This window comes from Zootoca vivipara, chromosome 11 (assembly GCF_965207765.1).
Source record: "Zootoca vivipara chromosome 11, rZooViv2.hap1.1, whole genome shotgun sequence".
In the NCBI taxonomy this organism is placed as follows: domain Eukaryota; kingdom Metazoa; phylum Chordata; class Lepidosauria; order Squamata; family Lacertidae; genus Zootoca; species Zootoca vivipara.
The window spans coordinates 37,371,313-37,383,641 of NC_142594.1; the positions used below are offsets into that span (position 1 = coordinate 37,371,313).

The following is a 12,329-nucleotide window of genomic DNA, read 5'->3' on the forward strand; positions in this document are numbered from 1 at the left end:
GCAGAGCCTTCCTTCCCATCTCTCCTTTTTGATGGAAACCAAAAATCCAAGCAGTTTGTTGGAGGGTGGGATGGAACAATCAACAACACTCATTATTTGTGGCTGCTCTAAGGGCATTTCACCTGCTTAGCAAGTAGATCAAGTTTGTGCTTTAAGGAAAATTCATTGCCTCAATTTTCAGTGGAGTATGCAGCATAAATAAGAGCTGATTGTTGTACTGCAATTAAATTCTCAATCAGTGCCATTGTTGACCGTGATGACACTTCTGGAAGTAATATATATGCTTAACCGTAATCAGCAGATTAGTCCTTGCCCAGGCCTGATCTGGGGCCTGGAGGTCCAGCCCCCAACATGTGGCCTAGTGGCTGTTCACTTGGAATGCCTGGTGTGTGAACTGTGGCAGCTCCTTTCACCAGGGCAACAATCAGTGAATGAAATCAGTGTAGCTGGTGGGAGGGAGCAATGTGACCACATTGTCATGGCAACAGGGAAGTGTCTTCTGGTCCAATCCCAACAGGAAATATTGGGAGGCAGGACAGGAAAGGGGAGAATTCACAGCTGGCTTGCATTAGGAGTCTGGACACCTTCTCCTCCCAGTCTGCTCCCTCTTCTCCCTCTGACCATGCATCGTTGTCCCACCACCAATCCCCTGGCTCTGAGCCTTCTACCCTTGGGGGTTCCTCAGCTGGTGCCTCCCACCACTCCTCTGCGTCCAACCAGTCCATGACAAGTGGTATATAAATTTAATAAATAAAGTTTAGTTGTTCTAAAAAGAAGGAACCCCTTTGGAAAAGGATGAAGAGAGATGCGGAAGCCTGCACCTTAGTGGGTAGAACACATGCTTTGCATGCAGACGGTTATGGTTCCATCTCCAGGAGTGACTGGGAGAGACTGCTGTCTGAAATCCTGGGGGGCTGCTGCCAGTCAGTGCAGAAAGTACTGAGCTAGTATAAGCCCATTACCTTGGAAGCCTACATATTTCATTTGTGTGGATGCCCTTTCATACTATGCAGAATCAAATAAAGATTTGCCACTGGGCACACAATCTCCAGGGGGCCGCAGCCATTCACAATTCCCTGATGTAGAGCCGGTTCCAGGGTGGTTTTTTTTAAGGGGGGACAGGCAAGATTCCTTGAGTGTGCCCCTAAACTGAGTGAACCCACCTCTTTCTCAGTTATATCTCTATTGTCCCTTCCCTTGCCCCTCCCTCTGTGCTTGGAGGAAGAAGGCAAGGCAGGTGAAAGGTGCTTCTCTCTCTCTCTCATTCCTGCTTCCATGCTCAGAGGGAGACAGTTGAACAGGCAGTGACAGCACAGCAAGGAGGAGGAGGAGGAGCAGAGCCTGGAGACTCTGGGGGTTGACAGTGCAGGGCTGCGGCTAGTGTCCAACAATGCTGACGCAGGCCCTGCGTATATGATAACGTGTGTTTGCAAACGTGCCGTTTCATGCCATATATTTCCTCAAGTTATAATATTGGAAAGCCCCCTTGAAAGATGCAAAGTGAAGTGTTGGGCACGAAGGATCTTCCCTTAAACAGCGGGCTAAATTAGGCAAAGACAGCGAAAGGTTCGTGGGCAGTCTGGTCTTCTGTTACTCAGCCTGCGTTGCCTTGTGCTGCCCCCCTGTGGTGGTGACTCACCTGAGAATGTGAAAACCTTTGGAGAGAGAGCGAGCCTGGTGCCTGCTAACTGTAGTGCCTTTTTTCAACATCGCCATCATCATTATAGAACTCTGTGATAACGTTTTACTGTTTGACATCTGCTTCCTTCCACTTTTAGATGTAGCGTGTGGAACAAAGGCCTCTGTGACTGCCCACATAGCTCTTCCTTGCACACACTGTTTGAAGCACCGCAGCAGAAATGACTGCAGACAGTTGCTCATTATCGGTTTAATTTTCCTCAAGCAGCATATAAGGCACTAATTTCTACATGTCGGCAATGTCTGAGTGACGAGCGAGACAGGGTATTTTCGACCATTTATACCTAAGAAGCAGCTGCCACTAACGCCAGCCAGAGTCTTGCTTGAAGAAGAGAAAGACCAAGAAGCCTTTGTATGTGATTGCAGAAAACAACTCCCCTACTTGTAACTGACAGATGTAACTGACAGCTTCTCTTTCCCCCTGATTGAAGGAAGGGCAGCCTCAGCATCTACCCCAAGTGGAGAGCAGAATGGCTTCCAGCACATAAAAAAGGCAGCAGTGGAACAAATGGAAACAGACTTTAGAGGACGGACCCTAACTTTGTCGGAGGGCAGGTGCTTGGCATACACAAGGTCCCATGCCCAATTCCTGACATCTCCAGTTAAAAAGACCAGGTGGCAGGTGATGAGGGAGACCAGTGCAGCAAAGCAAATGCCTTTTGGGGTAGACCAGGGATGGCAAAGTTCAGCCGCTGGGGCCAAATATGACTCTCCCTGGTCTGTCTGCTTAGCCCTCAGGACTCTCCCCAGACGATACCTTCCTTGAGTGTTTTCTCCCAGCTGGAACGTGTCCTTGAACTGTGAGAATGCCTCTTGCTTGCCTGGAAGGAGGATCTGGTGTGTTTGTTTGTCAGCCCCACTCACCTCACAGATTGTTTGTTGTGGGGGAGGAAGGGAAAGGAGAATGTTAGCCGCTTTGAGATTCCTTTGGGTAGTGATAAAGGGGGATATCAAATCCAAACTCCTCCTCCTCCTCCTCTTCTTCTTCTTGCATGTGGAATGGCCACTTTTGGTTTTTGCATGCTGGGTGTGAGCTCCTCCTGCACAAAACTGAAGAGTCCCACACACTGTTCTGCTCGCTTTTGCATCTGGCCCTGCCTGCTCCTTGGTATGGGGCCTCTGGAAAGCTGCCCCATGTGGGAATGTGGCCCTTGGGGTAGACAACACTGGGCTAGGTGGGCAGTCTGACCTGAGATAAAGCAGCTCTCTGTGACATGAGATTCCCCAAGTTTATAAATCCTCTTAGAATTAAATGTGCTGGAGTTCCAAACTTGGGAACTGAAGTGTGGGAGCACAGTGCAGTCAGATGCAAAGACCCTCTTCAGTTTCTGCAACAGTTTATTCCTGCAGCTTATTTGCAGCTGAACACATGGCTGTACAAGTCTTGTAACCAGTGTTATTCCCACCCACCAGATTTAGATGAACTTTTCTTCAAGTAAAACTCAAATCAGTTCACAACATGAAAACGTACTATGCAGTCAGCAATACCAATTCCCCCCCCCAAATGTGGGTTCCCTTGCCCTAGCCACCTTTGCCACACCCCAGTTTTATGACATGCTCTGAAGGAGTGCATTTGATGGCCACTGGATCTGGGCCTAAATCAAACTTCAATCTGGAGAAAACAGAGTTTTCCCCACGGGAAGCAGAGGGACAAGGGAAAGAGCGAATAAGCCCTGAGTGGCCAATGAAAGCAGCTGGATTTGGTGGACTAGTGATTGAAGGATGTCTGGCTATGATTCAACCTGGGAAACAGATCCCTGCTATGTCCAAAAAGTTTCTGCCTCTTGTAAAATATTCTAAATTATATTTGTTTACTGGGCTCAACAACCAGGAGACCTTTTCATGTTGATCACCAGCAGAAAGTCTGGTCAGTGGAACATAGGAAACTGCCTTATACTGAGTCAAGTAATTGGTACAGCCAGCTCAGTATTGCCCACACTAACTGGCAGCTGCTCTTCAGGGATTCCAAGAAGGATTGTGGACATCCAACAATGTGGGATGTTGGGAGATTCAAGACTGATAAAAGGCAGTCCTTCAGGCAGTGCATAAACTCAGGAGGAAGCAATGGCAACCAACCTAAAGGTAAAGGTATCCCTGACCATTAAGTCCAGTTGTGGATGACTCTGGGGTTGCGGCGCTCATCTTGCTCTATGGGCCAAGGGAGCCGGTGTTTGTCCACAGACAGCTTCTGGGTCATGTGGCAAGCATGACTAAGCCGCTTCTGGCGAACCAGAGCAGCACACAGAAATGCCGTTTACCTTCCCACGTTCCCGCTGGAGCGGTACCTATTTATCTGCTTGCACTTTGATGTGCTTTCGAACTGCTAGGTGGGCAGGAGCAGGGACCGAACAACGGGAGCTCACCCCGTCATGGGGATTTGAACTGCCAACCTTCTGATCAGCAAGCCCTAGGCTCTGTGGTTTAGACCACAGCGCCACCCGTGTCCCTTATGGCAACCAACTTAGATGGCATTAAAAGAGGATGAGACAAATTCATGGAGGAGATGGGTTACTACTACTTGAAGGCTCTGCTTTGCTTCTACAGTTGGAGGGCAGCAGTGCAGTTGCTGGAAACCACAGGACCACTCTTGTGCTCGAATCCTGCCTGCAAGTTTCCCACTGTCTGGCCACTGTGAAAACAGGCCTACATGGGCCAATTTGCCTAATCCAAGGAGCCTCTTCTTAGGTTCTTAGGTCTCTCCCAACCTTAGAACGCGCAACCTTCTTCTTGCAAAGCAGATGCTCTTCCATTGCGTGATGGTCCTGAAGCATCTCTAGGAATAAGGACAGTGGACTAGGTGGATCGCTTCCCCAACATGGTGCCTTCCAGCAGCCCTTATTGGACTACAACTCCCGACAGCCCCCTGCCAGCATAACCAGGGGCTGATGGGTGTTGTAAGTCCAGCAAGGAGGTCAGGAGGTGAAGGCTCCATCCCGCGGGCCACTCCCTCGCGCTACGAATGTCCTCCACCATTACCAGCCGGCTAAGCTCCCTTCTTCTGAACTTGAAGCCAGAAGACCCCCTTCCTCCCAGAGAGGCCGGCTCCCGGGCCACCAGGCGTCGGGATTGGGCGCCGCCCGCCTTCCCCCGGGGCCGCTCTCTCGCCCTCGGAAAGGGGTGGGGGGTTGGCGCGGGGATGGAGGTGACGCAATGCCTGCAATCCCGCGGAGAGCTGCGCAGCGGCGGCCTGAGCAGAGGGCGCGCTCCGAAGGCGAAAGGGAGGCGCCGCTGGGGCTTGTGGCGCGCGTGCGGCTCCGCCCCTGCCGGCCGGCCGAGCTGAGGCGAGGGGGCTGAGGCGCCTCCTATCAGCAGAGCTCTGCGCCGCTGCTCCAGCCCGCGCGGCTGCTTGCAGGTGAATTGAAAGTCGTTGGCGGGGAGGGAAGGACACAGCCGCCGCCGCCTCCTCCACCTCTGCTTCCTCTTGCCTCTGCTGTTGCGGTCCTGGTGGGGCAGCTGAAGCGCGTGAAACCCGCAACCCCAGCCGAGCCCGGCGGCGTTTCTCCTCCTGCCGCTGCAGGGCAGCTGCTGCGCTGTGCCGGTGCCCGCCTCAGGGGAGGCACCGGCCGGCCAGGCATGTCTGCGCCGAGGGGCTCCCCGCTCGCCAGAGACCTCGACGGAGCGGGAAGGACAGGCAGCCTCAAGCGCGCAAGTAAGTGTCCCCGAAAGTTTAGCCTTCGTAGCCGGGGGTGGGGTGGGGGTGGCCGTATGATTTGCTATGAGATAATCTGCTCACCTCATAGTTTCTGGGTTACGATGACTCGGCGGCAGTCTTCACATGTTCAGAGGCGCGCTTCTCTTTATTGCTTCACCTTTCCCGCGCATTAGAAATAGATCCCTTTCCAATACACTATAAATGGTGCCCCGGTTAGTACCAGCTGCGGAGGAACCGGGCATTCGGCGTGAGCCCGCGTCTCGCAACCTTCCTGCGGGGCTAAGAATGGCTCGAGGCTCTCTTGTCTTTCGTTTCGAAGGACTTCGCTTGCACCTATGGAGAATGAGAAGCCGTCTCATGTTTTCATGTCCCCTAAGCTTTGGGGAAGACTGGCTAGAGTGGGTGTGGGGAACATGTCACCCGTGGGTGTGTGGAAGGGGATTTCTCGGAGCAGGAGGGAGACTCTTCCAAATCCGGTTAAGGAGACTTTGAGGCTGTAGTCTTTTGTGCACTTAAAAGTGGGAGTACATCCCATGGGACACACTGGGATTTGCTTCCATTTAAACGTGATGTAGGATTGAGGTGTGTGTGGTTCAGTGGGTGATACCCACACAAATGGGGGTGGGGGGTGGGGTTAAGGGGACTGGTCACTCTTTTGTGCCACTTCCCTTGCTCTCCCCAAACCAGCCATCCCCTAGCGAGAGCATTCTTGGTTGTGGGATAACAAGAGACTTTGACATACAGTATTAACTGTGTGGGGCATGTGTGGTGAGGACTGTTTCTGTTCTGTTCAAAGACACTTTTTTTTGCATGGCAAACTTTACTAGCACTTTGGAAGGGCAGAATTCTAAGGGTTGGAGAATGCCGTATGTGTGGGTCCTGCCACCCAGGAATCAACCAGGTTTCAGATTTGGGTTTTGCACCCCTGCATTTCCATTGCTCATCCCTGTCCATCCATGATATGGTCATGGCCATCCAGCGTGATGCTGATTTTGCTGACCTTATCTTGGGATCATTCACCGTTTCTTTTTTTCTCCCTATCTTCCCTCTTCACCTCTGCACCCATCCATCATCTGCAAGGAGGCTAATTTGGGAGCCAGTGGTGACCTTGGAGCATTCTTCCTAGCCAGTAGACCCATAGAACATGCACCTTCTTTCTGCGATGCAGTCTTCGGCTTTGGGCAGGGTTCTGGCAACCTTGGACTCTGGATTCTATATGGATTATTTGTATGTGTATGTATATATAATCTTTCCCTGGGACCAAGTTCTTCGCTTCAGTGCTTATTCCGCTGTGCGCTTGGCTCGCGTTGCCCTTGAGCAAGGGATTTGGATTAAGTTGCCCAAACTTCTTTCTCCTGGGACCTGGGCAAACTTCACCGCTTGTGCTCTGTAGTTGGTGGCTGGCTCCGACTGCAGCGAGTTAAATGCTGCTGCTTCTTACCCCGTGGATATATGCTGAGCTCTGCAGAAGGAGCTGCTACAGCAGCAGTTTGCATTGGCAGATAATCTTCTGGACTTGTTCCTTGTCTGATGCAGGGGAGCAGTTGCCTGAATGATGGGAATTATAACCTTTGGTTCTAGGCAGCCTTTTGGGAAGGAGAGGTAATTTAGGTACCTTTTGAGATTAACACTGTTTTAATTAACTCCAGCAGGCTAATCTCTGGGCACAGGATTGGTTCAGGCTGTTACCTGAAAATGAGAAAAAGGGATGCTAAGAATAGTGAAATAATACTGTGTCCTTTTAATTGGGTTCCTTTTTATACTCCATTGTCTTCCTGCCTATAATTTGAGACCCCTTTTTAGCCTCTAATAAATAGTAGCTACCTTGAGAGATTGTTTGCATCTATACACCACGGTTGGAAGGCTCTGTAATCATAAATACTTTATTGTGCAAAATTACCCTTCTTATTATAAGATGCATGAGGAGTTGCTGCTGCTGCCACCTCGCCTTCAGTGTCAAAGGTACCAGCAGAATAGAGACCAGTGTTTCCTTAGGTAAATTTGGGAGGAGAGCCATGTCTACATGGCTATATATACCCTTTACATGCAGTACTTTCTAGCATACCAGGTATTTTGCAATCATTGACTTGCATCCTAGGGGAAGGTAACATAAAAATAAACTCAAAAGGAAAGTTTCTCCTCCTCACTGCAATACAAAAAAATGATAACATGTGCAGAACGCAGCCATAGAAGCCGAGATTAAATCACAGGGGTGATGAGCCTTTCTTTATTTTTTCAAGGCGTCATCAGGTGCTAAAAAGATAACAAATGCAGGGTCAGGCAAACTTCCCCAAGGAGAGAGTTACAAAGCCATAATGCAGACCCTATTTCTGGCTACCACCTACCTAATGTCCATAGCTGCCAAGTTATCCCTTTTTTAAAGGGATTTTCCCTTATGCTGAATAGGCTTCCTCATGAGAAAAGGGAAAACTTGGCAGCTATGCTAATGTCTGGGGAACACAGAAAAGAGCCTCTGAGGCAGATTGCAAAGCAGGGCTTAAAAAAAAGGGAAAATGTAGAACTGCCCAGTGGTATGTGGTTACAATTTGCATGCAAAACACACACTGCTATGACACACCTGTGTGTTTTCCTAGTCTGTGCGTACGTGGATTCTTGCCACCACATTTAGAAACCTACATAGAGTAGGATAAAATCCTTGGACCTGGAATTTGACAACACTAATACAGAAGAGTGTATTAAAAAAGGTAAAGGTAAAGCACCCCTGACAGTTAAGTCCAGTCGCGAACGACTCTGGGGTTATGGTGCTCCTCTCGCTTTACTGGCCGAGGGATACCTAGACACAAATGTTTCATGTAGCTTTAACCCAGGCATCCCCAAACTTCGGCCCTCCAGATGTTTTGGACTACAATTCCCATCTTCCCCGACCACTGGTCCTGTTAGCTAGGGATCATGGGAGTTGTAGGCCAAAACATCTGGAGGGCTGCAGTTTGGGGATGCCTGCTTTAACCCCAAAAGGTCTTTCTTAGGAATGTCGTATTGGATATTATTGGAATCATTGCTCTTATAATAATAACATTGACGATTTCGCATGGCTTATCAGGAAAGGTGGTCTCTGTGTTCTAGAATTATTTCCTTGAGATAAGAAATATTGGTGAATATTCTGTCAAGCAGCCTTTCTCAGCCTTGGGTCCCTAGATGTTGTTGGACCACAACTCCTATGATTCCTAGCTAGTATGGTCAGTGGTCAGGGATGGTGGGAGTTGTAGTTCAAGAACATATGGGGGACCCAAGCTTGAGAAAGGCTGCTGTAGAGGGTAGCAATGGAGTCTGTCAGGAGTGTTTTTGGCAGGGGGAGGTGAAATGGGCATGCTTGATCAGGGGCTGGAAGTCTAAGGGAGCTTGGGCTTCTTAATTTACTTTTCAAATTGATCTCATACACCTTTTACATTGTCTAACTAACATAACACAGCTTGCATTTTAAAATACAGTGCTATCTCGGGTTGAGTACTCGATCCGTTCTGGGGTGCCGTTCGCACCCTGAAAAGTACTCAACCTGAGCGGCAATAGCACACGTGCACGAAGCACCGTTAGAGCGCTTCTGCGCATGCGCGAAGCACGCAGAACACTTCTGCGCATGTGCGTGCTGCGGAACCCGGAAGTAAACACTTTCAGGTCCGTCGAGTACGCAGCTTGAAAGTACGCAACCCACAGTGTACTTAGCCTGTGGTATGACTGTATTCTTATTCAAATGTTCTTATTCAACTGCTCATTTTGTGTATGGCTGCCCTTTAAACAAGGGCTTGGGCTTGCTTATGTGTAAGAAGGTATTTATAGATTGTATAGAGCAGGCATCCTCAAACTTTGGCCCTCCAGATGTTTTGGACTACAATTCCCATCTTCCCCGACCACTGGTCCTATTAGCTAGGGATCATGGGAGTCGTAGGCCAAAACATCTGGAGGGCCGCAGTTTGGGGATGCCTGGTATAGAGCTTTAATGTATGTGTGAACTGAAATAAAAAAAACTGAACTGCTTTCTGTCACATAAGCGGTTTACAATACTATTTTCAAAATGCAATAAAACTTTATAATAAAGTAACACAAAAGCGTACCTGTACCAGTGGCTAGATAATACCCAGGTTAACATAATCATACTAAAGTCAGAATGATCTAACACAATTGATAAAAGCCATAGTAAAAAATTGGATATTTAAACCTATATACAAACCTCAAGTAAACTGTTGCATCCCATAGCTGTGAGGCCACGAACAAAAAGGCCCTGTTACCACCCTTTCAGATTGTACCCAGAAATGAACCAAGGTCTGTTCTAAAAAACTGGCTTGATGCCTTCTATTTTTCCTGCTCCTAGTCAGTAATGCGTATGTTGTATTTTGAACTATTTCTGTTCAAAGGCTGCCCCATGCTTGATAAACTGCAGAATGAAGGAGCATTTCTGCCAAGAGGCGGGTGGTAGACCAAACAGGAAAGTGGGTGGGATTCAGACTGTGTGGAGTGTGGGCAGAGGGATTGTTATGCTCATGTTGGCTCACCTACTTCATTTATTTATCACCAGCTGTATAACAACGAAGGGCTGTAGCTCAGTGGTAGAGCAGGTTCCCAGGTTCAATTCCTGGCATTTCTAGGCAGGGCTGGGAAGGACTTCCTGTCAGAAATCTGATTGTTTGTCAATATACAACAGCTGTGTGAAGTAAGGCAGCACAACTGTTACTCCTCTGCTTTTCATAGGCCTACCAAATGTCACCAAACAGTGTGCAAGCTTTCAAGTTCTCCAGAATGCTTTATTAGGCTATATGGCATATTAATTCATGGAGCGGAGAGAGGGAATAAGTTGACTGATGGTGAAGCCGTAGGAACTTTTGTCATATTTTTATTGGCCTAGTAAAGATATTGCTCTAAAATGGATTTTTCTTCTTTTTAATGGGCTAGAATGGCTACCCTTACTTCTTGTTCCCCCATTTCAGCCATCTTCAGCTGAACTCAGTGCTCTATTTCTCTCTGTTGCTAAATTCAGCACTACTTAGCAGAACACTCCCCTGAATGACTGTGCCCCGAGCTACCTTACCCTGAATGGCAGGAATATAAGCCAACCATCCTGGAGGGTTAGCAGGAAATCGGTTTAACATAGGATAGCCACCCAGCAGCTGTGACAATAGATTTTTCTATCAGCAGAACTTTTTATTCTTTAAATATCCACTTAGTTTCAGGTCTGTTGGGCTTTGAACCTCACTTGTGATGCATTCTATTCACAGACAGCAACCATTTTGCAAGTGCCCAGTTGATGTGCGACCACTGACATGTACATTGTTTTCAGACCTGGAAGGGGGTGGAACAGGGCAGGGCGGGGGTGGAACAGGCTTGCATGTGACCACTGACACACACCATGACCCAAAAACGCAACCCCTGCACAAACAGGGAGTTGCTCTGTCTTTGTTTTATACATCCCACTGCTTCTACTTGGTCTCTGGGCGACTTACAAAAAGTCAAAATGACAATAGGTAAAGGAAAAGGTACCCCTGACCATTAGGTCCAGTTGTGGACGACTCTGGGGTTGCGGCGCTGTCCACAGACAGCTTCCGGGTCATATGGCCAGCATGGCTACCGGTAAGCCGCTTCTGGTGAACCAGAGCAGTGCATGGAAACGCAGTTTACCTTCCCACCGGGGTGGTACCTATTTATCTACTTGCACTTTGATGGGCTTTCGAACTGCTAGGTGGGCAGGAGCTGGGACTGAACAAAGGGAGCTCACCCCGTCTCGGGGATTCAAACCGCCGACCTTCTGATCGGCAAGCCCTAGGCCACATTAAAAGCTAGAACATTTAAACACCACCATTAAAGGGCACATTAAAAGCTAGAACATTAAACCACATTAAAAGCTAGAACATTAAAACACCACCATTAAAGGGCAATGTAAGGAAAGGAGTCGGTGGAACTAAAACGAAAAATCCAATGCAAAGTGGCATAAAAGCAATGTAAAGAGATTTAAGAAACCTAAGATAATAAAAGCCTTTGTTTGGCTTTGAAACAGTATCTAGGTAGGCACTAGGCAAATCTCCCCAAGGAGGACATTCTTCAATCAGGGTGCCACCACTGAGCAGGTCTTTCCTTCTGCAGATACATGCCACATTTCAAATGGCAGGGACATTTGATTTAAAAATAATAATAATGAGTAATTCGGTTTTTTTAAAATGTTGGTGCAGAGAGGTGGTGTTCTTAGGTCAGGATCTTGTAGATACATCCAAATGTTCATGTATACAAATACGCCGGGTCTTCCACAACTTTGTAATCACAGCTCCTTGCAGTTCATTGGGTGCTGCTTCCGATAATCTCAACCCTGGAGTGGATCTTTTCGGGTGTAGGAAGGGGGAGACCTGACAGCCCTCTCTGATCAAGTGTTTGAGGTCTTCGCTTCAGTGCGTGTTCACTTTTCCTAATTGAAAGTACTTCTCTGTCCCAAAGGCTGCATTTCTGAACAATCCAAAGCTTCCCTCACTCATGTCTTTCTAAACAAGTCTCTCTCTCTCTTTCTCGTTTTTATAAAGGAAGTAATCTCATCGCATGTAGCCCAAAGGTTTTGCTAAAAGGGTAAACACAGTGGATGTTTATAGAAGTAAGAATGGACAAACTAATAATGTGGTGATGGCTGCTGTGTTAGACAGCTTTTGAATGGGTTGGGGGAGAAAACCATGAAGGCAGGCCTACTGTCAAAACCTTACATCCTTTGGCAGCTGCTGAAGGCCCCACAGGTGCTTAACCCCTGCTCTGAGTTGCCATGCTTAGCCTGTTTGTCTTTCCCAGACTGCTTTTTGACAGTTTAAATGGTAGGCGGCTTGCAGCCACCTGCTACAGACTGTACAGTTGCTGCCTAATATTGCCACTGGAAATCCTACCAAGTTGGATTTTGCCTGTGCCTCCTTTAGCCTGGCACCAGCCCTGAATGAAAGAGTACATATCCACTGCTATGGTCCAGAATAGCTAAAAATGGAACTTCCACCTACAAAGG

At 48.2% G+C, this 12,329-nt stretch overlaps 1 protein-coding gene across 12 annotated transcripts in view; it reads left to right on the top strand.

Annotated features, from left to right (window-relative positions):
* The first annotated feature begins 4,975 nt into the window (after window positions 1-4,975).
* Window positions 4,976-12,329, top strand: part of KIAA1217 (KIAA1217 ortholog) — a 360,449-nt gene continuing 353,095 nt past the window's right edge. For 10 of the 12 annotated variants that reach the window (XR_015946371.1, XR_015946372.1, XM_035129887.3 and 7 more), the window contains exon 1: window positions 5,257-5,347. Coding sequence is in view for 10 of the 12 variants with exons in the window: in XM_035129887.3 (XP_034985778.3) it covers window positions 5,272-5,347 (76 nt within the window). In the remaining 2 variants the exon portion in view is untranslated. Of the gene's footprint in view, window positions 5,348-12,329 lie in introns of all 12 variants that reach the window. The other 2 variants (XM_060280825.2, XM_060280829.2) reach the window with 2 other exon arrangements.